This window comes from Venturia canescens, chromosome 3 (assembly GCF_019457755.1).
Source record: "Venturia canescens isolate UGA chromosome 3, ASM1945775v1, whole genome shotgun sequence".
Taxonomy (NCBI): Eukaryota; Metazoa; Arthropoda; class Insecta; order Hymenoptera; family Ichneumonidae; genus Venturia; species Venturia canescens.
Window position 1 is genome coordinate 12,939,168 of NC_057423.1, and position 26,869 is coordinate 12,966,036.

The window sequence follows — 26,869 nt, forward strand, 5'->3', positions numbered from 1 at the left end:
TGAAGAATCGCGATTCAAAGCACGCAAATAGCGAAGCAGTGTACAGAGAGAGAGAGAGAGAGAGAGCGAGCGAGAAAAAATGTAAGGTGGTTGGAAGATATTATTCGCGCCCCCGACGCGAATTCTCGTTGGAATGTATTGTATCGACTTTTATACGTATATACCAAAAGTGCGGTGGGTTGGGGGAGTGAGGGGGGTCGTGAGCAATGCTATACTAGGTACATTCGTACATAACGTGTGCATGTTAGTAGGGCCGAGGGTGGGGGTTGTCATTAAAATCAATACGCGTTCCTCGCTTTTTCTATCTCCTTTGCACGTTTCGTTCACTCAATCATTCTTTCCTACTCGGGGGAAAGTGGTCGTGCCGGGGGGAGGTTGTAGGACGAGGGGGTGTTGCAGGGGCCCCTCCACTCTCGACGGTGAAGCTCGACTCTTGGTCGTAGAGAGCGAGAAAACCGGAGAAAACGAGGGTGGGGATATCGAGGAGGTAGACGCGGCGGAAGCTTAAGAGATCTAAGGGAGGAGAAAGGCGCGAAGAAGAAAAAAAGACGGAGGAAAGCTCGGTAGGAAAAAAATCACGGGGAAACAAGGAAATAACCGCACATAAAAGCTCGAAAATGTATGTTTTGGAAGGAAAAGAGATGAAAAAAATGTGTCGGAATGGCCTCACGAAAGTGAAGAATCGCGGGGACTCGGATTCGAAAAGGTAATGAGCAGAGAACAATTTCGAGAGATTCGTGGTAAACAGATTTTTCAAAAACCTGACAATTTTGGAAAAAACGAATCGCAAGTTTCGCGATAAAAAAAATATTATGCTGCTCAGTCAGCTTCGTTCAGGGTCACACGTTGACGAGCGGAAATGAGATTTACCTATTGATGAGCTTCCATTTTAGTTTCTCCGTCGAGATGAATAAAAATATGAAAAATGTGGGAGGATACATGCGGGGCTGGGCAAAAATCTACAAAGTTTAATGATTGATGTAGTCTCGTGTCTCCCCGCATGGCGATATGATGGAGCATCGATAAAACGGGAGGAAAAGGAAGCGAGCGTTGGCACGGCGATATGTCTATATGCATGGAGAACGAACTCGCTCTCGGTGTATATGTGGAGAGACCATATAAATGTATATATCGGCATAAGAAATGATAAGGAGGAAATTCGGATGTTCCAGGAGCGATGGAGGCACCCTCTGGAACTCCTGGAGGATGAGTGGGTGCGTCCCAAGTTTCTGCAACCAATAAGAACCAGTTTAAAGCTCGGAAGGTGTACGTGTGTAAGTTTTGGTTTTTTATCATCGTTTTTCTTAGAGGTCGAGCAGTGCGCATGACGGATTCAAATGTAACGTGGGTGGTGGAGGGGAGGCGTTGGCTGGGACGTCGAGCATATCGCGAAGGGGTGGCTGCGGTGACGATCAAGCATTTCTATGATAGGGAAATATGATAGGTCCAGGCCTCTGCTCAGTTGCCAAGGAAAAGGTATGGCGCTGCTGCCGCGGTGCTGCTGCTTTTCCCTTCTTCAAGCCACGTATGATTAAGTGCTTTAGGTGGGTGCCATACTGAATTCCATATCACGTATAATAAAGTGGTACGAAAAAATCCTATGGCAATTGCTCTTCTTACGGATGGAAACCGGCTCCGAGTATCTCCGAGTCGTAAATATCTTTTCTTGGAATTTTTCAAAGAAAATTCTTTGTTTGCGTCATTCAACTGCTGGCGTTTTTACCCAATTTTTAAGGCTATTCTCAGCCAGTAAATTCTAGAGCTCGAAGGCTGCTTACTGAAAACAGATACTTTATGACTTGGTTCTGAGTACTCATCAAAATACTGTGGCTATTTCCATTTTTTGTGTTTTTGTGTTTTTTTTTCTCCTATAAGGGGAATAAGGATGCGACCTTCGATTATACAAAAATAACTGCTGCGTCCGCTGGATCACAGTTGATATTTATTCATTTGAGAAGAATAACGAAGGATTCATAGCAAATGCATAAACGAGTAATAAACCTACTTTTTCCAACGAGCTCGTAGATCACCGGTCGACCTTGCACGTTGGTCGTTCCAGCCTCTCGTTCTCACGTTGCCCGGAGCTGTGTAACGACGACGCGAGCAGGGGGTGTTGGCACGAATGCAAACGCGCTAATGTGAAAATGTCTCATTTGGATGTGCCGCGTGAGAGAGTAAAGTTCGGAGTATTAAATTCTCGCAGAGTTATCACGCTCCACCCACTTTGGGACTTGGTTTGTGTCTGAGATTGTGACTGGGCGCGTTCCACCTGTGCGAACGGTGAATGGAGGCTGCGTCGAATAATTAATCGATGACAGGAGGAGAGCGAAAGGAAGCTGGTGGCTCGATCGAGACAAGTGCCCACCGCTAGCTGGGCGTACACCTTTTTCTTCAGCTGATCAAATGACTCGTGACTCGTTGGAATCGTCGGTGAGCATGGCCCAGGGATTGTGGGAAGCTCTTCGCAGTGGATCGGTGTTTGTAGCGCGGTTCGTTGGAAGATATACGGATGGGAAGAGAGATTACAGGGAGGCGAAGGTGCGAGCAGGCTAAACGCGTACGAGTGTCTCGACATGGATAGGCAAATAAACGCTGGCCAAGTTAGTTTTCGACGAAGAGAGAAGAAATAAGTAATAGGAACATTTGCACTTGGGATAATGACGAATGATGCCGAATCGTTGCCAACGACGCTGGTCCATTGAACCAAGATAAAGAAGACAAGGAAGCCCGGAGTACGCGTATCTACTGGCAGAAGCAGAGAGGCAAAAGGAGATAATGTGATAGTCAGCCACGAGAGTAGATCGCGAAAGCATGTATAGTCGGGCGTCCGTTGGGGGGCGGGACACTTCGCCAGACCTTAAGATTTCACGATTGGTTGACGTTCCCCCACCGATATGAAGGGGAGCTCGGAATCCCCACCGTTGGAGAGAGGCCGCGTGGACGCGCCCGCTGCTACCAGTGCGGACACCCGATTGACGCACCCGCACACCGCTATTTCCACTACAACATATCGTCCTACTCGCTCGGATGCTGTGCAATTTAGTGCGGGGGTCCTGCTACGTACCGGGACGCGTTTCATCTTCCTCTCTCCATCAACCTCTTTGTTCCTTCCTTTGCCTTTTGTCTGTCCATTTCGCTCTTGCCTCCGCGACTCTATATCCATGTTTCCCGACGCCCCGCCAAGGCAACCAGCGACTCCCCCACTGTGGCGGACTCTCCGAGAGCCAGGGACTTTTCTTCTCGTGTTAGTGTCGCGGACGGAGAGTTCTCTCCTCCCTTCCTCCCGCGCCGCACCGGCGAACACCATATAGACGGGGACTATGTTGGCTACGTAACCCAAGAGCAGGCATCAGGCTTCTTCTATACCGTACACCGTCGCGTTTCGCTCTAGTGTTGCGTACGCTGTTGGTGAGCTCTCGCTTACACACGCGTCCATGCCCACGTTAGGCTACTCTCGAACGCGGCGGCAACATCTATCCGCCTCCTACTCCTCCTTCTGCACTGTACGTTCCCTGTTGTATCTCTCGCTCTCCTCCACCACGCTCACGCTTCTCGCGCTTGGCCACCACGGTGCTGCCCCGCTGGTGCTCCCGCTGCTGCTTCCTTCCGATTGCGATAATAACGGAGTGCCTCGAGGCCTCAGTGACTGCCACCACGTACCACGGGCCACACCGCACCACGCTACGGCCCTCCGTGAGCCGACAGTGCTCGCTTCCTTTCAACAGAATCAGGCCTCAGTCGCATATACGTAGTAGCACTCCAAATTCAATATCATTTTAAAATTGCAAGTTGCAATATTAATGTTAATAGTAAAGTATCACTTAGCAGGAGTGCTCCGTTGTATTGTGCACGTTGAAAGACACGAGAATCTCCATAAGCCGGGAAACTAATGGCTCGTTGCGTAACTGGCCAATCCAGAAAGTGCGTGAAACCCTGAAAAGTTGTTTGATTCGCAACCTCTTTGATGACAGTGCCCATGGCATCGGTCTCTCACTATTGCATGGTGTAGTGCTTATAAGTATTAAGGAACGAGTGGATATTTAGCAACTGGACAAAGAGCTATAGCGATGGCAATCGGTCTAGTGTAGTTTTTGAGTTAAGTGCAAGTTGCCTACGAAGATGAGCAAGTGAAACGAGTAGTGAGACGTGAAGGAGTGAGAACGTGCGCGGCACCAACCAAGGCACTTTGGGCCACGCGCTCTTCGTTACATGTCTCTTCTTCTTCTTCTTCTTCTTCTTCTTCTTGGCTGACAGCCAAAAGAGCTTGATCGTATACCAGTGGCTGTATAGTTCCTATCAGTGGTAGTGTCAAACTTTCACGTCAAACACCATCGCAACTTTTCTTCCCGTTATTTACCTTGATAAGTTGCCCTGCGCTTCGGTAACTCTCGAAGGACACTGACAGTGATAATTGGATGAATTACGTGACCGCGTGGTTGGGTCGGAGCTCCTTGAGGCGACACACAACAGTGCTTGCGCATATCTCATTGACGAGACGTGTGTGATTTTACTATTTGATGCTGCGACGATTCATCATCTTCGTCAGGTTCAATAGAGCAGCGACAATTACGGCTACATCTGCTACTTTGTTGAAACTCGTTTTGTGGAAATCCACAGTGAAGCTTAACTCAGAGACCGGTTTATCGTGTTTCCAAAATAAGCTACTGACTATCGAAAAGTATTAGCGAGTTTTCAAAGTAGCTGACACATACTCGAGGCAATTAATGCATTGCGATGCAAGATGCATTAATGCGACGTCCACCCTGGGTGATCTTTGTTCATTAAATTATTTAGAAAGACGATGACTTTGATATTTCTGGCTGTTGTCAAAATTGATTCGACTGAACGGCGAAAGAAAGAACGTTATTAACATCGCATTGAATGGAAGCCAGTACGATTATAATCGGAAGGAGAAAAGTACATTTTCAATCGACTTAATATCGATGATTCATCGACTTAATCATATTGGTGGATAGAGTCGGAGAGAAAGAGTCGGAGATAAATAGCGTATAGAGGAGAGGAGTTGTAGAGTCAGTGCTTGGGGAGCGTTTGGTTTGGATACAGAGAGAGTCGTCGCGGTGGCGGGTACCGGAGTCCTCGCGGCGCTTCCCGGCGGCGGCGGCGGCGGTAGCTTAATATCCGAGAAAGGATTATCATCATCCGGAGGACAGTCAAAAACGAAGTCTGCAGGGCTGGCGGGCCTCGACAGCGAGGCGGTCCGCCGGTGGGTAGCTGAGGCGGCCCGAACCGTCCGGCAGATACCACCGCCGGTGCTCCCGACGTCGCAGCACCATCAGGTGCAATATCACCATCAGCAATCTCAACAACCGCAACAACAGCAACAGCAGACCCAGCTCAGACCCCAACATCATTTCCAACAAGAAAATCGTCTCCAGCATCAGCGTCCCTCTCTGACGGGAGGATCGGTACTGGGGACGTCCTTTATTTCACCATCGTCAATGACCCAAACACCGAGTATGCATTTGTTGGAGAACAACAATTTAGTAGAGGTCGCAATGGCCTCGCAACAGCTCAATCATCAGTCGCAGCTTCAGCAACAGCGCGAGGGACTCGCGCAACATCAACGCAAAGAAAAACACTCCGGTAGCCCAACCAACAATAACACTATCGAGGCCTGGAGATCGATCCAAGGCAGTGCCGGCATCGGGGCTCTAAGTACGCATCAATGGTGGAATCCACCCAGTGGTGTTCAGCAAGAGCGTCAGGATAGTGAAACTTCTCCGATACCCCAAGCTAGTACTCAGGTGCAAAGTTTAGTGTCCGGTTCATTGTGTCAAGTACTAAGACATCAACAACACAGCGACCAACCCCAAGTGCATGTGCAACAAAGTGCCGCGGGACAATCCGATATCGACCAACCTCTCGACTTCTCAGTTGGCAACCTCCAACAACAAAGGCTTCAATCTAGAATGAGGCTCATGCATGGAAGACTTCAACAACATAATCGTAGTATCCATGATAATAACAATGGAATGAGTCCCCGCGCTACCAAAGTCCCCAAAAATACCGGCGACGCTGATATCGTACGCGGCACCTTCAGCCGAAGAAGCTACAGTCCTACGAGTGATAGCAGCACCACCGGCAGCGAAGACGAGGGGGTCTCCACCGGGGGAAGTCCATCGGGACCCCTCCGAGGCGCCGAAAATGGTGAGTCCTGATTTATCGCAGATTATGGACGTACGCGGCAGACTCCTCTTCGTACATGTCATCTGTGGGGCTCGAACAAGACGACAGGGAATACCGGAGAGAGTTTAGTGATGACGTTTAACGCTGCGACCTTCGAATACAATGAAATTTCTCATTCCATCCATTTGAAAATTTACATTTACATTTTTCGAAATTCTGGAAAAATATTGCAATCAATCACGGAACTTTGTTCTTTTCCAGTTGCGTCGAATTCGACGCTGCCTGTCATTTTTTCCATTAACGTTCGGAGGTTGCTCGTTAAAAGTTGAAATTTATCACCGGAGCATCAAGTTTGATACCAAAATTGACCCTCATTTCTGTTTCATTATTTCGAAGTGGCAAGTAATTCGATTTTGTATTGATGTAACTGGGATAAGGTGATGCGATTTTAAATATTCAAAGGATACTCTCAGAGAAGTTTGAGGCGAAGCTAAATAATTTACGGTTCTTCTTGACTCCTCTGAAAATCGCGAAACTCCTGTGTGATTTTTTGATACTCGTTCTCCCATTACCGCAAAATGTTTGCGCATTTGACGTCGGACAAAAGTCTAAAAAATATTGCCGAGAATCAGAAAACGTAGGGAAGTCAAATGCGAATGAACGAACGCGTACCGTGAAGCACTTATGCGGGTGGAAAAAGAGTGTGTCAGCTGTCACAGTAAATGCAACTGCCTGTAGGGGTTGGCACCGTCTCAACGAGCTGCGTACCCGGACCGGGCATTGTTTGTTTGCTTTCCAGGCTTATAATTCAGATCTCTTCTCGCTGCAGACCATTCGCGTCCGATGATCGATAGCGATTCATTTGGAAGTGTGCTGCATTCAACGTCCACTGTGAATCCAACGTTGATGGATAATATTGACAGTGGTAAAAGCGCCGATTCGAGAAAAATTCGTCTGGCTTTTCGAATGCCGTTCACGAAGATCTGAATTTGAAATATTCCAAGCTGGTGAATACGATGAAATCGTTCGGATGATTTATTGAGAAAAATCAGTTCTTACAATGAAAAAAAAATAGGAATTCAGTCTCGAATCGATCGACTCATGATTTTACATCAGATGTAGATTCAGTGATAAACCTTTTATCAGTCCGATTTGTTTCTTTTATTTTTAAGAGCTCGTACAAAGCGTAAGGAAAAAATGCACTTCACGCAAATAAATGATAGTCAGGATAGTTTCATAGATTAACTGCTAATCTAAAAAGTCATGCGATAATTGATCGAAGTCGGTTCTAATGTCATAGACTTATTTCTCACGATCAACAAGTAGTGAAATATTATCCACGGGTCTTTATTATTCGCGAAGCGGAGAAGTAAAAAATGTTGGTCTCTCCTCCCTGCGATGAAATCTGTCGCAATTATTTGATCGCGGCTGCGCATACGACTATTTAAGCAAACAAATCGGTGCGAGTGAGTTGATAATTTTTCAAATATGAGCCATCACTTGATGCGAATTATTTTCCATGATTAATTCACTCGTCGGACTTGAAATATAATAATTCCACAACTCCACTATTGACTCGCTATTCGAGTCGTGCAGCTGCGGACTATTTGGATCGTGTCATGATAATTAATCATTTCTAGTATCAGACGCCGATTGATCGTGTCAGGATACGTCAGATTATTAACTCTTATCGTTTATGAAAGAGATTAAAACGATTTTGCGTTATTCAATTTTTTATATCGTCAAACTCAGTCCCAGAATAGTAAACAATAATAAATGATAAATATTCTAAACGTTTTATGACTAGAATAAATGCCGAAGATTGTCGTAAATAATGAAGGAAATTACAATCGTCGCTGGATAAAGAAATTAAATTAAATTCCCAACAAGCTTCCCATTCGTTTCTGTTGACTCGATTTGAATCTTCGAACCGTGCATTTCTTCATTGTGCACTTATGCATCGTAGAATATTTCCATGCATCTAATGAAAAATATTTTCAAACGGGGGATAAAAAGCGAGAGCGTGCAATTGAAAATATCGATATGATATCAGTCTCGATAAGAGCTGGCTTCACCATTCCGTTTGTTTAAAGACTTTGCAATGCCTTTCGATGATAATTCTGAAGGACCAAGAATTTGTGACGATAGAGTCAGCCGAGTTGAAATATTGTTTACCAGTTTTTATTCACGAAATTGAAGGTGCGAGAATGAGTGAGCAGTTTTTTGGTTCTTTATCACAGATCTCGATCGAATAATCTCTAAACGAATCAAATATTTGAATATTTTAAGTATTTCATCAACGTCGAAGCGAATTTTAGCTCAATTTTATTTTCGTCGCCATTGGCGAAAATGGCAACAGCGATAATTTCATTCGAACAACAGAAAAATCTGTGATTTCGATTTATTGAGCGTGGTCAAGCGGAATAACGATACCTTCGATTTCTAATTCGTTTCTTCATCATTAAAGTCCGCGATCGACAGCCCGATACACTTTACGTGGGTGTATAATTTCGTGAGGCTCAAAACGACGCTTCAACAGGCTCGAGAAACTTCCGAATTATCGCGGATACTATTTTCATCGTGATCGAAGTATCCGTCGATCCTACCTTCATTATCGGTAATAGGTTTTTACGGATATGAACGCGGCCGATGATAAAACTAATCGCTTATACTCTCTTTCGGTGTGTATCCCTTCCTCCTACTTGAATAATATACTCGTACCTCGATATATACTGATTAGCTGAATAACTCATCGCTTATCTTCATGAGATTATCCACGCGGCCATTCAGATGTGATAATAATTAACTATATAGGGACAAGTATATAAATAATGAAATTGAGATAACACTATGATTTTTCTCGGTGTTTAACCGTATCGAGAATATCGAATAAACACGCATATTTTCCATTATTTACTTTTCTAATTTGATTGTAACGTTGATAAATTTGATTATCAGATTGTCTCTTTCCACGTGCGAGTCTCCTGAGCAGTCTAAATTACGCTGACAAATATTTTTTACTCCATTATTCACCTTTGCGTTTTGAAGCTTTTTTTATTCTTAAAAACTAATATTGAGGTAATGCAATTTCGAAAGATTGAGACGTTGACATTCACGAGAACGAGTTTCGGCGAGAAGTTTATGCGTGAGCAGTTTTTCAGAGATTTCGAATTCTCGTGAAAATGAACATTTTTGTTTCGGTACCCAGCGACTGAAAATAAATTTTCTTATTTTTTCCCAAATTTAGGAGACCGCAAGTCTAATATTCAAACGAACCGTTGTCTCGAGACAAAAAAATGGTTTTTTTCCCGATTTCAGGGAGATAATTAAATAGTAATATTTAGACGACGCTGAAGTTTGCAACGTTGAAGTTCAACGAAGTGAACAAAAAAAAGATTCATAATTCATTATTTTATTATTTCACGAATTATTGATGTGGCTTAAAAAATAACGAATTGGAAATTCGGCAGGGAAGAAAATTGGAGATTTACTGGAATTATTTGAGAGTTTTTTTAGATCATTTCATTGGACTCCAACGTTGGAAACTTCAGCGTCATAATATTTAGCGTGAAATTTACGGTAAAATTAAAAAAAAAATTTAATTCCCGTAACGCACTGTAAAATTTTAAATATTTTTCCGAATTTTCAGTTTTATAATAGTAAATATTGCAGATAGTGAAATTTACGGTACGTGTACTAAAATTTACAAAACGTTTAGTAAACTTTACGGTGCGTCACGCTTAAATGTCTTTGCCCCAATTGATCACTCGCTTCCAAATTCCGTAGCGCAATAAATCGGTGATTTACACGCTTCAACAAAGGGCTGAGCATATTAAAACAATGGGAAAATAGGCCCATATAGCGACAATATATCCCTGCCGTGTTCCTATTATCGCCGCATCCTCGCATAAGAATTCGTACGGAAATTTTTACAGCGCAGCGCAGTATAAATATTGAAATAATCTTCAAAAGTACGGCACCTTTGACCGCACGTTTCTTTTAGATATACTTTTAGACATGCTCCGCGGTAAAAGTTATCCTACTTTGAAGAACGAATATTTAATGTATAGGAAAATTCAATTATTTTGCCGCACCGCACCATCGTTGCTGGACGGTAATTGTTCAAATTTAATTTTCTCCGTGTTGTTAAAAATATCGAAAACGTCGAATTGTCGGAAACCACTAAATTTTCCCGATTAACGATCAATTTTTCATGACAGTGTACGTGTGAAGGACTTTCGAAGCGCGTGTAACAAATATCGATGAAGCTCTACTATCGACAATCGCGAGCCCCTTAGTCATCCTCGTATTTGATCACTCGCGATCCGAGCACCGCGTTAGTTCCTCACTTTTTTTGTTTGATCTGCATCACGGACTGGGCCTTCTTCTCTGTTGACCTAACCGCCTCGATGCGATACAGTGTAGTGTCACCGATTCTTCTTCTTCTTTTTTTTTTTTAGTCGTGTAGACAAAGTATATGTAACTTGAAAAAGCAAGGCTTGGCTTACTCCTTCACCCGATTCTCGATGCTAACGACATCATCACTTTCGACTTGCTCGTTCGAGATAAAGATACGGCTTCGCAGTCCCGCGAGGTGTGTATTCTAAGACAACCGGAAACGACACGGCTGAGGTGCCGAAGCTTGTTCCTTATACTTCATCGTATTTTCGTATGAAGATTTATCGCGGGCTCGTTTATTTTTACAAGCTTTTCAGTGAAATTTAGATTCTTACGGAGAGAAAAAAGTAGGCTAGAACAAAACAAAATTGGTAAGAAAGACGAAACGACGATGGAAAACTTGAAATCGGTGTTACGAAGTCACTTTTGATTTTCAAGTGGATTAATAAGTTTCCAAAATTCTATGTGCTTGTAGAAATTTTTGAAGACAAAGGAAAAACAAAAATCGACACCCAATGACGTTCCCAAAGCGATTTGGGAACCACTCATAGGCTTCTCAATTCATTTGTATTATCCCATAAACTTCCGAGGTTGTGGTAGATTGTGAGGCGATAAACTGTACTCGGAATATTCGAGTAAATATTCTGTGACAGCGAGGGGTTGACGCAAGTTATTATTCATAGATCTCGAAAAAATTTGATTCCGAGACGAGTGGCGCACGTGCACGAGTGTCTGGATGTTTAGACACCTTTTTCCCTCGAAATTTCCTTCACATTTTTATTTCAGTGCCGTAAACGAATCGTCAAATTCCCTTAATTGATAAGAGCACAGTCCGATCGATTTACACGTCGAACTCTTCTGAGTAACGAACCAAAAAAAGTCGACTCGTTATTTCGATCCGGAGTTGAGTAAATTCGAAAGTTTCATCAGAAAAAGCGCTCTCAACGTGTTTCTAAGGATAGCGTACATCCGAGGATAGCTTCCTATAGCCACGAGCATAGAGAACTGACGGAAGAACGATGAATCGAGATCCGCGAGTGTTTCTCACTTGTTGCGTAACACGAAGCCTTCGTCATGGTGAAAGATCGTAGTTAAAGTGATACAGCTAGAATTCGTAGGCCACGAAGAAAAGAGAAGAGGCAGAAAAAATGAGTAGCCTCAGGTAAAGGGGTCGGAGGAATCTTACCTTCGATAGGTCAGGCTGGAGAAGGATTTTGAGGAGGATCGAAAAGTAAGTCAGCGGATCCATGAGCGATGTTACTCGGCAAAAGACCTGTAAGTCACGTGAGACTACTTTTTTTAAAATCCTCACTTCCACATCAGATTCCAGTCGATATCGATTGACTTCTTTTCAAAGGAGGTCTGCTCTTCAGCTTCTAATATTAATTCAGCGACTTTTCGATCGATCGAGACGCTGGGAATTTTGAAGTGACAGTGCTCGTTCCGGCGTCTCAATTTGTTTTTCAAAATTCTTCGTTATCTTGGGTCGTTTCGACAGAAAAAATCGACCATTCACCGTTTCGAATTTCTGTTTCTTTTCGAGCTTCCGAGATTCAATGAAAATTTATCTCGAATCGTCTAGTATTGTTTAACGGCACGACTGGTTAGTCGAATGTGTGTATTTGCTTTGATTCCGCTGGTTTGGCTCACCGGCGGGATCTCCGCACCAGCAGGTAAGCTGATCCTCCACTTCTCCGCAGCCTTTTCTTCCTCCGTTCATCCGGTGATCGGCGTTTGCGACTGCGGTGGATCCAGGGGCCCACCTTCCCCTCACAAAGCCGACAAATCACCGCGTCAGACCAGGACACGCGACCAATTTCGCCTCGATCTCTTTTCTCTTTAAATACCCACAATCCGAGCACGTGGGATGGAGCAAACGAACGTGCGACAAGCCGAGAAGGGTCGATTCTTTTCCTTTCCTTTCAATCCTTAGCATGTTTTTAAGCATTTTAATTCTTCCTGCCACGAGCCATAAATTCCTAATCTCTTTCCAAACTCTTCGATTATTATCAATCACTTACCAATATTTTTCACCTCTTCGTGAATTTTAATTTCTACACTTTCTGGCATTCGGTAGCTTCCGACGAAAATTCGATGACGAAATAACACGAGGTTTCGGAAGTAAAATAATCCCGAATTTCATCACAATTATATCAGTTTTTAATTTATCAATTACGAATTAAATTTCAAAAATTACGAAAACAATCCCAGTCTGTTCACTGGACCATCATTCCATCGAGAAAATCATCCAGTTTCGTTGATTTGTTGTACCCATGGCAACACAAATTGGCATAACTATGTAATAATTCACTAGAAACATTGCTACATTACTAATTGCTCTAATTTCTTAATTATTAACTGTTAAATTGCTAAACTGCTAACCTCACTAAACCACGAAAGTAATCATGAAAGGGGCAAACCTAGAACATTTGAATGAACTTATATGAAGACAAGACAAAGCCCGAATCGCCAGGCTGCGACTGTCGACAATTAACTACCGAATTAACTGACGGTTAATCATACTGGTCTCGGGGCCATCTCGACTTTGTAATCTATTTTCTAAATAAACTTATCGTTAACTTGTTTTAAAGTATTGAGCTGGAGTTCGACTCATTCGCGGCAATGCCCCTTAAATAACTCGTCCACGATCACTCGTCCCTACGAGACGGTTTTCGCGGGCGCAACAGATTCAACTTGATTGTTTTTCTCACAATCTTCGTTTCGCAGCGCGACGTTTCTTAGTCACATTTCTATTGTTGGCGCACATGCGTTTACTCGTGGAACGAATAGGTCGAGATATCAGTATAGATAAGTGGTACAATCAATGGAAGAGAAGTGAATCTTAGGCTTCAAGGACCTTAAACATTGGAGCGTATTATATGCATGAGAAAAAAGTCCGACGATCCAGTCTGATGAGCTATAGGAATTACCATATTGTACGTACATTTAAGAGAGCCGCGTTCCTGCGAAGGTGAAATGAGTGTACGCGCGTTGACCGTATTTGGATATCGTAGGCTAATCTCTGCCTACATTAGTGCTTTGTTAATAGAGCTCATGGCCAGGATCATCGCATATTTCTCAGTGTTTTATGCTGGATTTTGAATTGATGAAAAAAATAAACAATCATCTCGCCTCCGCATTGCGAAATGGATTCTTGAAAAGAAGCTTCGATTTCTTTCCCACGCTTTCAACGCCGGTGCAAATGCTTAGTAATCGAAAAATATTCTCAACAGTTAATGACACCCTATTTATTGAGCTATAAAAAAATGTCACATCCACCGGCGGAGTGACCGACGCATGCACAGCATTTTTCCTGAGCACGTCAAGAAAAATATGTTGTCCTGTCTGGAGTCGATGAAAAAAACGCTCAGTTGAATTCTGAAAGTGAAATTCGACGGGATAAGGTGTTCCGAGATTTATCTATGAAATGATTCATTTGATCTTACTGTGAAAAATTAATTGATTCTCATATCAGGAAGTTGTCGATCTTGGACATCATGACAGAAGAATGTGAGGACAGTGTGAACGTACAAAGACTTTCGCGTCACAGGGAAATGCGTTCCCGAGGAATCCGGCCACTTTTGCAGAGTTGTGAAATTGTGTTCGTTCGATGGCGACTGCAAATGGAGAAAAAACAAATTCATGCAAGCGACGTGACGCAGGGAAGCAATTAATCCGAGGTTATTACGAGCGAATCCGTATTCGTGTCTCAGGCTCCAGCCAACTATTTTTAACATGCTTTTGTAACCTGTTTTTATCTTCTCCGAAGACATTGTTATACATTCACAGACAATTTCACGCCGTTTTTAATAAACTTCGAGAGGGCGCAAGAGCCTTGGAGTTCGAGCTCCGAGTGAAAAGACGACCATCTGATCCAAAATCCTCCACAGAACCGTCCAGACATTTTTTTCGTCTTTTTTTCGTCCCTGCACACTAATCGTACGAACTATTCGTACGAAACATCGGTCGCTGCCCACGACGAATCAATTTTATCATCTTTTCCCATCAAATCACCGATTTTTGCAAATACTTTTTGTGCTTTTTCAAAAAGAGTCAATTTTTTTGAAAAACTGGAATTTCCAGGCCAACATTTTATTCGTTTCGAGCATAGATGACCGAGGTTTCAATCGATAGAAGTGCTCGAAAGAGGCTTTCGAAATTCCGAAGTGGGTGGTACTGCTCGTGATCCATTAGCTTAAACAGTAGTCGATTGAAAATATGGAGACACGTGAGGAGGTTGGGGGCCATTACACAAAAACCCGTTAACCGCGCCGAGCACAAACTCGCCGTAGTCGAATAACTTTTTCGACTCTATTGTCGTAGTTTAAATTTCGTGTCACGATTAAGTTCTCGTTAGCCTATTATATAGACAGGCGCACGCATTGTATTGTTGATTGTATTGGCGGGAGAAACGAGTACTCGGAATCGGGGCCTCATGGAAGACAATTTAGTAGGTTAGTGAAAAAGGAGTAACGAACGGAAAATTGGGCCTGAATGTCGATGAAACGTCGATGAAATGGTCGTAAAGTTTTCAAAGTGAATCGAGTTCGGGACGAATTCCTCGATGATAATTGCGAACACGCGGAACCGTAACCCTTCGTACTCGGATCGTAAGAATTACTAAAAAACTTTCTCTAAATTCGGCGATGAAAATGAGGAAGTTGAGATTTAAATTGCGCGAAAAATATAATGAGTAGAAACAAAATGTCAGCCGATTAGTCGATTACCACGAAGTTATAACCGCATAAGCGTCCATTACTTATCGTGCTCAAGTTAACCGCAATTATGGCGCGTAATTATTTGATGATTTTATGCTCCCTCGTACTGGAGAGGTTCTTCGCGTATCTAGTCACATTTGCCGAGGGTAGCCGAGCGCGTGAGCACCTGAGTGCGAATGCGTAACCGTGTGTGCCCCTCGCGTTCCTTCCTTCGCCCTTGTACGAAGGGCCGCGCGGCCTTTAGGTGTCGGTTCTTTGTCCGAGTCAAAGGAATCTGAACGTGAGCTCGCTCGCTTCTATACGTCTGCCATGTTAATGGCGGTTTCAGCGGGAATACAGAATGCGTGGATGGATAGGATTCATCTAGGTCCGTGTCCGATTGATTTTCTTGACTCCGCCGAGACGTTCGGAGGCGGATGTGCAAAAGAAGAAGATTCTACAGCCTCGTACCCGGTACCTTACATTCGGGCTATTTCACTTCTAATATCCCCGTAAAAACTTGGAGAACATTCGATTTGAATATTTATTAGGATTCGATCATTGTTTGGAAACATGTCGATGGAAATTTTCATGAGTTCATATCAGAGGACTTAGGCTCAAGTTATTTTTCATCCCGGGCTCGTGCGACGGGGAATTTTTCTATTTTTTGCTTTAAGATCACGCGAATCTAATGGAAATCGAAAATTCCGACTTTAAGAGTTGAAATTTGGAAATATCCTAGAAATATACAGCGTGCATTTATTCCCGGAATTATTGTAGGATCTACCGTCTAGTTGTCGAGAAAACAATGAACGAAAATCACAGTTTTTGAAGGGTCATACACAGGCTCTTATGGCAGGCCCACTTCCTGTTCGACAATTTGGATTTAATGAAATAGGATCCTCCCAACTTTGGAGAGCCAAAGACGAGAATAAGAAAATAGGATGTTTTTAGATATCAATGAGAATTGAGAAAGCCTTGTTACCGGTGAAAATGACTTGGGAATGGAAAAAGAAAAACACTCATTTGAGGCTAACGAGTAATAACGACATAAGCGGTGGAACTACGAAAGTATTTTAGCCGCTATAATTGTATTAAAAATTTATCAATTTCAACAATTGCGAGAATAAATTTTAATCGTTTTTTTGATCATGAAAAGAGCAAAAAAGTTCAGGTGCTTTTTCGAATCACAAGCATGGTCTTCGCCTTAATGTTGAAATTTAAAATCCATCGAATATCCTCGTCCCAAGTTATTAGCTCGCACTCACAATTAAATGCACAATTCTTCGGCTCCAATCTAGTATATCTGGACCGAAATATTGGTGGTGAATGTTCAGTGACCAATGGCAGCAGGACATTACTTCGTTCGAATCTGGCCTGCGATTGAGTTGAATATTGATGACGAGGTGTTATTCCTCGTTATTATAAGCTGCTGTTGAATCGTTGTTCTGTCCAAACTTGCGTGGTGAGTTAATCCGTTCCACGTGGGAAAAGCACTCGTCGTTGATCGAGAAAAACGGATCACATGAATCACAGAGCCATTAATGCCAGTAACGAATAGCGATTCGTTGCGAAAATACATTAATGAACGTAAGAGACGTGTTAAGATTTGCGCTGTGTCATGCAATGACATGTGCAGGCACAAAAGAATGGGAGAGAAATATTTTTCCACGGAAAGAGTTGAACCCTTTCCCTTCCATTCTCCAGCTGATTTTTCCTGAAAACATTTATCTTTCGCGTTCCCTCAACTCACTAGGATGCAGCGAGGAAAAACCTCGATATACGATAAAAGTTGTTTTTCGAGCGAGGGAACGGAGGGTGAGTCAATACAAATAAGTCCTGATATCATTGCTGACTCTCGTATATTCGGCTCGGCCAAGTTGTCGCTCAACTGGAATAATTAAGTCAGTTCATTCGCGTGGTGAATGGAATAAAGCGGACGACCAACAGTCCCCGGTGCAATTGTAAACAGCCGTGCATGTATATCAATCACGAGGCTCCGGAGCTCTGGGTAATCCGGAAGCGATGACTAGTCACATTATTCAATAGTTTTGTTCGTTTATTCCAACTGCGATTTCAATAAAATCGATATTTATCGTATTTTTTAAACCACGCACGGAATTTATTGTCGTTCCTTTCGGATGGAATATTTCTTTGAGTAATTTACAGAAACATTAAGTGAAAAAATTATTTGTTGTATTCGAATGAGGAGCGTGAAGATCCAAGCTCGTGGGTGGTAGGAAGACTGCAAAGCGAATTATCACTTGGCAAATCTCCAACGGAAGCACAACTCGATACCGACACGTCGCCGCACATTTGCATGCCCGGGAAAATAAAATTCTCATGATTTGCCGGAAACGAATTGCATAATCGGTCGTTTGTGGTTTGCCAACGCTTTGAGAGCTAACAAGAAAAAAACGTGGCTTCTCGCCTCAGCGAGAGACGCTCCAGTGCTGATTCGTATTTCGGCAGCTCGATCCGTCATTTTTTATTTTGAAAACATATAAATATGCCAAACTATGAAAATAATTATCAAAGATGTAACCGTTGTTAGGATCGAGCACAAAAACTTCAATTCAGCAGGAAATAATGACTCTCGTGTTCAGCATCAACGCTCCTCAAACGCTTCATTCCTGATTCGAATCACTTTTCATTACAAGCACTTTTACCGTGTGGACTGTCGTCGCACAGATATTCGAAGTCATTTCTCCGGCTAGAATAATTACACGCGAATTTAGTACATTACGTGAGAAATCCAGTCGTCATTGAAAGCGCGTGATAGTCAAACGGTTGGAATAGAATTTCGAAAAAACCTTCCTCCGCTACATCGCGAGTGATTAATAGTGAACTTTCATCCTCTAATAACGCTTCTAATGAACCGGCAGGAATTTCGGCAGCAACTTCTTCTTACCATTTATCAAAGGTTCTTTCACCAGCGAAGAAACGAGTGTGAAAAATACGCTTGAAGAAAGATGAAAAAATCAGAAAAATCAAGCAGCTTACAAAAAAAAAAAAATAAACGAAATAACTCGTGAAATCAAAATTAAACTAATAAATTCTTGGAATTTGACTCACAAATGGCAATCGCACCGTTGTGATTCGCCGTCAAAAATCAACCAGCTCGGCAAAAAGAAAAAAAAAATAAAATTAAATAAATAACTCATGAAATGAAAGCTAAACTAATAAATTCTTAGAATTTGACTCATAAATGGCAATCGAATGTAGAACTGTGCCGAATTGCGTTGAGGCCAGCACCGTAAATTTGACGCTCTTATTGAACTGGATTTCGGCAGGGAAATTCAGATAGTTGTCAGAAACTGAACGTCGTTTCTCGTAAGCAAATGATGGAAACGTGGCAACAGACGTCAATGCACACATAGTAGAATATACACGAGTGTATGATCGACGTAATATATTAGTATATTCCTATGGCAACAACACTACACGCGAAACGAGAAGGCTTATTATAGTTTGCTTTATCGAAACCGCTCATCGCGCGCATCCGGATTCAAATTACACTTCGTGAGCTTACCCTCTTATGTTTATTTATTCAGTTATTAAAATTACATTAAGGCCTGAGCGCGGTTGTGCCAAGCGGCATGTACCTTAATTATGCGGAGATCTGGAACACGCGGACGGGCCCTGCTGCTCGGGGTTCGGAAGTAGACTCGCGGAGAACAAGAAGAAGAGACAGGAAGCCACTCGCACGTTCGTACGAGCTAAGCGTTAGCACATTTGTATGTTCTCGCTACATCGAAGAGCTTGTTTGTGTATCAGACGAGTGACTTGCCAACCGCGACGTGTGTCCCGTTCTCCAAATGACTTTATTGAAGTACGAGACGAACGAGCGGTTGATAGGGAAAGTGCTTTCAGGATTAGTCCGCGGTGCTGTTGACCGAGTCGTCGAAGCTCGGGAGAAGAACTATGATCCGCTCTGAAACAGTTGATTTTTTCATTATTTGATGCCTATTGGATGAAAAGAAAGTTCAGAAACGCGACGAGTTATTTTGACCGGGATTCCGACATTGAGCAATTTATCGAATGAGTATATTTTGCGAGAATGAGATGGACGAAATGGGCTCGGTGAATCACTGCTCCGTGGACTCATCATTGAAACGATTCCGATTGATGGATCGAGTGATCTGACAGAACGAGGGAATTATTGAATCCCGACTGCTTGCGCTCGTTCAAACCTTCGAGCCTACGACTTGACTCGGAATACATGATTAGTAAAGACATAATTATTCGCATACTGTAAATAAACAATTAGAACGAGAAATGTTTACAAAATCGATGTCATGCACGAATGAGCAATTATGATGGTTTTATTTTTAAAATGCAGAAAAAGCGAGGCTCATTGTGAGTTCAGCGGGGGGAGATAAGACAGAAATGGAAAGAAAGTTGGACGGCAAAGTAGCTGACAATCGTTGCATTCTCACGCGGCAATAATTTATTCCTCTGCGCGGAGTTGAGTGTGCAAGAAATCGATGTCGCAACTATTGCGCGGTAGCTGGCACTGATGATGGTTACTCATACCAGGGCTGCTGGCTTTTGTGCCCGATTTCTGCGTTCTCACATAATCTTGTCTATGTCGTTTTTTTTCCGAGCCCGAGGCGCAAATGCATAACGCATTATGCCTGCACGCTCGTATATCTATATTTATGTATGGACACGAAGAGTTCTTACAACTCAGTGACTATACGTTCTCACAGCTTAATCTAAACAAACCGATTCGTACCTAAACAAACTTCACTCCTATCCAAACGCTCATTTTACACCGACTCTACCATACTCCCCCAACCCTTCTCCACTTTCCTGTGATCATTGTTCAGAACTGTTTTACAGATTTTGCCCCTCTGTATGTTCAGGGTGGTGGTAGCAGTGATAAAGGATGCTCTTTCCTGAGGCAAAGGATTTCGATTTTTTTTTCGAGACAGATCGTGCCCGCAGGGTCGTATTTTATGGGTGTCTAAATTGAGTAGATTTTTACTTCTTAATTAAAAGTATAATCACTTTAAATTAATGTCAGAGTTATTAAATCGAAATGGTTAATACATTTTTTCAACTTATCTTTTGGCGAATGAAATTACAAGACATTAATTGAACGGGGATCCATCACTGACTGAAACCGAAGCTTCATTCGTTCCTGGCTAAAATACCATAGCTTTTTACGTGAAAAGTTGACTTAGAGAGCGCAAAGGGAAATGGACGAAGAGAAAAGTGTTGATAAAAAGACAGAAGGTTGCGACAGGAATGGACCAAGCCGAAAAGAAACAAAATGCCGAAATAAGCAAATGTGAGATCAACTTCGCAAGAAGTGTTCATTCGTTATATGGACGCATTGTCCCGTGTATTTTCTTTCATATTTATTTCAATAACCAATAAGACGAACCCTTCAAAATTCGCATCTATTTTTGAGGTTCTTTTTGTAGGGCTAGAACATGGAATTTTTTCTTTTTATTCAGTTTTTTTGGTTTCTGCTGTCAAAAAATTCTTTTGGAATGCATAATTTTTGGTAGCAAGCAATTTTGGATCATATCGACGCGAAATTTTCACAATTTTCTTCGTTTGGAATTTTTAGAAGAAAATCTGCTAAAACGTCGATAATTTATTCTTGTTCTGTCCGCATTAATCGTTATCGTTGGATCAAAAACTTGATAGCCTAACGAATTTGGAGTTTCTGTTTATCAATAAACGGTTTCGCGATTAGAGTTTCTCAGTTAGATATTCTCAGGACGAAGAGATAAAAAGATTTTTTTTTAATAATCGAAGCAAGAAGAGCAATGGCCGAGTACTCGAGTTTTGAACGGAGTATTATCGCGATTGTAAAGTTGTTGGTTTATCTGTTGATGCTTTTCGACGAATTACCTTATCAGTTGGATCCCAGCCTTATTATTTTAGTCGTCGTTTTCATCAAGTTACTCAGATTCGATCTTTCTCTGTTGAGAAAAAGCCTTTCTAAACACAAGTTCACTGTGTCTGCACTGTATTTATTCTCGATGAAGATTGTTACCTTCACCAGGAATCGAACATTCCTCGAGCAAACTGAACCGTAGATTACTGCCATTGTTTAGCTCTGGACGTTATTATTACGGGTCTTCATGAGCCAAACATGTTTGCGTGCTCATAGCTCTTGGAGAAATTGATATTTTCCGACACTTGGTTTTTTTTTTTTACAAGTTAGAAAAAGTCGACTGCAAACGAACTCTGAACAAGTGTTTTTCCACTCAATCGATTCCTGACGAGTCGAAAAGACCCCACAGTGGAAATCTCTTTGAAAATCATGAAAAATCAGGATTTATTTTTCTCCCTTCAATCGAGTGACTCCAGCAAACGTAAAAATTGTTTGCAACACCGAAAAATTGTGTTCTCTAATTGACAGGAGTTATCTAAATCTACTGAATTCTGTATTTACTACGTAATGCGATTCACCCTTCTTCGAGAGAGAAAATTGGGGGTCGGCGAAGGAACAAACAGTGTAGCATCGTGGATATTATCGAAGGGGAGCGCAAATTTAATGCTGTTCCCAAAAAAGTGGGAAGGGTTCGATGTACGACGAGCGATTTGCGAGGCCGCAGTTATAACCACCAATAACGGAGGGGGGAGGCAGGTGGGGAGATGTTGAACGTGGTGTCATCGGCAAGTAAATCATTGCCTTGGAACAATCAAAACACGCAGGCTATCATTAGGCAATTTTCCACTACCAATAAAGTATGAAATTAAAGATTATGCCAAGTAAATCAATGAATCGATAAGACGATATCGTGCAATTAATCTCCGGATCGTCGTACAAATATTTCACAATCATTCTTTCAAATAAATTTCATCGTGATTCTTAACTCGATTCTCAACTAGAGAGAACGTCAATGTAGAGACACGAGCATTATGAACACGTAGAATTTCCGTTACTCGCAAATGTGGAGATAAGCAGGACAGTGACTCGTCACGCCATTCTCAAGACGCAATAATTTCCTCCCAACCTCTACGACAAGTTTCAAGTTTATTCACATTACACGTCAAACTTTATGTAATTTGAAACTGAGTCGACAGGATATGAATTTATGGTGGACGATCTTTCTCACTAAAATTAAGATTCACGCTGACTGGGATAATAATTTGCTCGCTACGAACGACGATCATGCGGCCTTTTTTCATTTTTTTAGTGAATTTAGAAAAATTCATGATGAAAATTGCAGCAACAGTAAATTTGAACTGCGAACAAACTCAAGCACGATTCTCAAATTTTTGGTCAGAACTTATTGTGGCACTTTTCATTTTTAACGTTCATCAAATTTTCTTAAAAATTCCATTTAAGTTAATGTTTCATGCAAAATAACATAATTCCCTTGCACGATAATGTCTTGAATGTTCACAATTGAAATTCCGCTTAAAATACGTGTACACGATTCTCCCAATGTATAAAACGTACGACATTAACTTTAGTCCAGTCTCGATCCACGTAACTCAATCCAACTAATTTAGATTTTTTGTCAGGTGCTCGCTGACAACGTTACGAGCGAGGTCGAAAGAAAAACATTGTATAGGCAAATTAAAAAGAATCTGACCTTGAGACAGGCCAGAGTCAATCTCGTTCCCTCCTTCGTAATGTCGTATCTTTAATTTTTTGCCTCCTTCTTCCTTACTTTATACCAGCGCGCATTGCTAAGCAACTCGGATGAGTTGTATACCTTCACTGCCAACTATTCCGTGCGGTTTTATTTTCCTCCTTCTACACTCGTGATTAGCGGTTATAACTGAGTAATTAACTCTACCGACAAACGATCATAGAATTTGGTTGTAAAAACAGGCCCAGTGACGAAATTTCGTTTCGCATTGTTCAACGTGGATTTAGATTTGATATTGGAATGAATTTATTCGTGGAATTAAAGAGCCTTCGGCTCTAACGTGACTTTCGATTATTTAGTCATTTTAATTGTGAATAGGCTTTTCTCAAAAACTCAACACGATGCTCCATTTTGTTTGCTATATCATCGCGAGAAGAATTCTGCTCATCCGTATCGTAGAGAAGGACAATAATTTTTCGCAAACTACTGCTTATTCGGACGGCCTAGTTTGTATAATGAACTGTAACAATTTAAGAATTAGCACTGTAATTAAGCAGAGTTCATGAAAAAATTAGAAACGAGAATTAATGTGTTTAGCTGTGCAACAAAAAGGAGAGAAGTCCCTGCAACCGACACCTCCCATCGTCACGGATAAGACACTAATCTTTATGCTCTCGTAAATGCAAATTTAATATAGGGTCTCGAGAGAGTCCGTAAATAAAAGCAACAGTGGGCTGGAAGTGATGCTCTAAACACGTGGTCCATGCTTTTTAGCTCCTCTCACAATCGAAATATTCGTACTTTGCGATCTAATGATTTTCGGGCTGAAGATACACTTCGCTACTGATGAATTTTGCTACGAATATTAGTGACGTATTCGGGAAAGCTTCGGGAAAACTGATTTTCAGTAATAATAATCTAAAAGAACTATTAAACAATTTTGCAATCGAGTCATCAATGAAAAATATTTATCTCGATGTCCGAACTACGTTCATTTTTTTTACACTTGCACAAAAGGTTTTTTGAGCATTCGAGAAACTCTGAGTCGACGAAGGAAAAGTTTGTAACGTTTAAACAAAAGTAGAAAAGAATTTTCTTTCTCGTCCAAACGAACGTTCTCTTTTGTGCTCGTGCATCAACAACGTGTCCGTTGAATCTGAAAAAGGACAATATAATTGTTCTTTATATTTGTGATTAGCATTTTCGAATGGTAATTCCGTAGGTTATTCGTATAGTTAAATCTGACAGAGTTTATAGCTACGAATTGAGCCTGGAGTGCTGGGAGCTAAACCGGCTCTCGTGACAACCGATAAATCGATACAACGTGGCCTATTGACGGCGCGTTGTCTGTGCGTCACACACAATGCCGCCGAACACTCTCGCCTGCGAGGTAGTTAGCGCCTGTTGCTCGAGGGCAGTACTCCAAGCACGCGAGTCTTCTTCTTCTTCCTAGACGATGGTGAACGAAGCTATGACGTACGATGCACTACCATTTCCTTTCCACTCGAGTATAATTCAGTGTTGGTGTGTTCAAAGTAGAAAATTGGCCTGTTCACAGTTGCAGCGAGTCTGTGAAGATTAATCATGGAATGACAATGGGTCTGTTAATTCGATGGTTTTTGTATTAAAAACTTGATTTACCGCTTCAACGAATACAAACACTGAAAAATGTGTCTTTGGCCGTGTGAACGTGGACTTCGAGTCAATGGATTATTCAATTGAGGTCGTACCAACGGTACCATTATTTGCGTATCAATTGGACAGCGTTTTTGGGACTAATCCAGTAATAGGTTTTGAAATTCTGGAAAGAAAAGTCCTCAAGCATTTTTCTGTCCGATGGACCGTTCGTCAGATATTGATTAATTATAGTGGGAGCCAATGAAAACCGGGAACGTTATCTCGTGACGCAGGCCTCGCCCACTTCTTATCGGAGCTTCGCGGATTGGCTCGTGCGAATCTGGAGATATCTCGAGAACGGTGCAGCCGGGATAAAAATGACTGAAGACTTTTCTCCTCAGAATTTGACGGCTCAACTAATGTCGCAGCTTAAATCGCGATGCTTGATAATCGTTAGACGATATTTTGGGCGTGGAGGTAGGAATTTTTACATTTTTCGTTTCCCAATGTACACGTATGAGTCACAGAAAACTCGAAAACACACTGAATCGTGTTTGTATTCAGTGAAAAATGAGTCGCTAGATTATTTACCGAAAAAATATTTGCTCACGTCTCACAAGATTTTTTATTCAGACGGGAACACATAGAAATTAATTACAACGGGTGACTGAACCAATTTGATTAGTTTTATCGTTTTAATCTTAAACAAATATGGCTACTGTAGCATTAAGGCATATAAAGCTGCAATTACGTCAACCCTCTGTGTACTGTGTACGATGAAAAGAGAAAACAAAGCTAAACCGTATGCAAAGCGGCGATGTGTGTTGTACAACAATAGCAGGTTGAAAGTCGTTTAATATTTATTATCTATCGCTGGCCTCCATTCACGTTTCTCCAACTTGGTGGCATCACTTACATTACGATTCGTCGCGTGGTTACGATGAATTCGTTGAAAAATATTTGAATAGACGAGAATCTCATTTTTACTGTTATAACTCAGACGACCCGCGCATAAGTAATGCAAATTCAAACGCGATCGAGGAATCAATGAAACAAAACGATCGAACGCATCCCAATTCGTTTTTCATTCATCATTTTTCAAACCCAACACGAAAAGTGCACCGCGAAAAAGAGGCCGAAAATTCTAGAGCAAAGTACTAAGAATATAGTATCTCGGGGACAGTACATACGTACTGAATTGCAGCATTAATTCGAAGAGCAGTAACAACAATTGTTTATCCACCACAGTAAAAAGACCAATACTCATACTTTTTTACCTTTTATTCAAAAAACTCGAGAGTATTTTTCTCTATAAGCACAGTAAAAAATGTTTTCAGTCACTTCAAATGTTTATATTGTAAAGTATGCTCGGGCAACCCTGAAAAAAAACTATGCGTATGGTAAAATGTCACACGTATTCGGTGTATATTCGTGTATTTATCATAGAATTTACTATGCTGACAGTCAAAATTTGTGATTTACGATACATTTCCACTTATCAGTAAGTGCTAATCTGACATGATGAATGACACACGAAAACAAAACGAAATATCTCACGTGCATCACTTTTTGCTATCGACATGAAGCTGTTTAGAATTCAAGGGAAGAAAAATTGCAAAATTCAAAAAATACTATGCTGTTTGCAATCAGTGCTTAAATACTTGATTGAAAATTGTATGTTCGTCACTATACGAAACGAATCCGTTTTCTCCGTGTGGGCCTGGAAATTGTACCATTCACTTAACCACTTTTACTTCTTATCAATTCTCTTCTTAGCAAAAGGTAAAGAATAATTGAATTGTTTTTGACATGTTTTTTATTTCGTTTTTATTTGAAAATATTTGCAAAAAAAATGTTTTCTGATCGTCACGTTCCAACGATTCTGACCGATTTCGTTTATCCAAAAACTCATACGCAGTGTCGTTTAACGAAACACAAAGTCTAGATAATTGTGTAAACAATTATCCGTAGCGGAATATATAAAAAAGTTGATAATAAAAAATTGCTGGAGCCAAATGAATTTTTCTTGTTTGTAAAGTCATAAATGTAACGAATATCAGGACTTTTGGAATGAGAATTCCGTCGAAAGTATCAACAACCTGGACGACATAAAAACGCTTGTCAATTAGGCTCGCGAAATGACGTCGGATTTCCATCCGCGAAGAATAATCTTCCCAGAATCAGTACACGAAGGTAAATCAATAAAAACAGTAGTATTATGCGTGAATGTGAAAGGAATCGTACGCGGAATGGTTTTTACCAACTGTCAAAGCAATTCTTCTCCAGTGGAGAACGAGGGAGAGGGGAGGGGGAGGGGGGAGGGGGAGGATGAAATCAATATCGTGAATTTCTAATCGAGGCATTAGCATGCAGTGCGTCCATCGTTGGCTTCCACGAACGTTTATGACACTCAACGACCCAATACCTTCGCGTGCTTGTATCGCT

At 41.7% G+C, this 26,869-nt stretch overlaps 1 protein-coding gene across 1 annotated transcript in view; it reads left to right on the forward strand.

Annotated features, from left to right (window-relative positions):
• Nucleotides 1–3,548: 3,548 nt before the first annotated feature.
• LOC122408030 (uncharacterized) overlaps nt 3,549–26,869 on the forward strand; it is a 151,702-nt gene continuing 128,381 nt past the window's right edge. Inside the window, exon 1 of the mRNA XM_043414561.1 lies at nt 3,549–6,168. Within this exon, the coding sequence (XP_043270496.1) occupies nt 5,460–6,168 (709 nt within the window). The 5' untranslated portion in view covers nt 3,549–5,459. The remainder of the gene's footprint in view (nt 6,169–26,869) is intronic.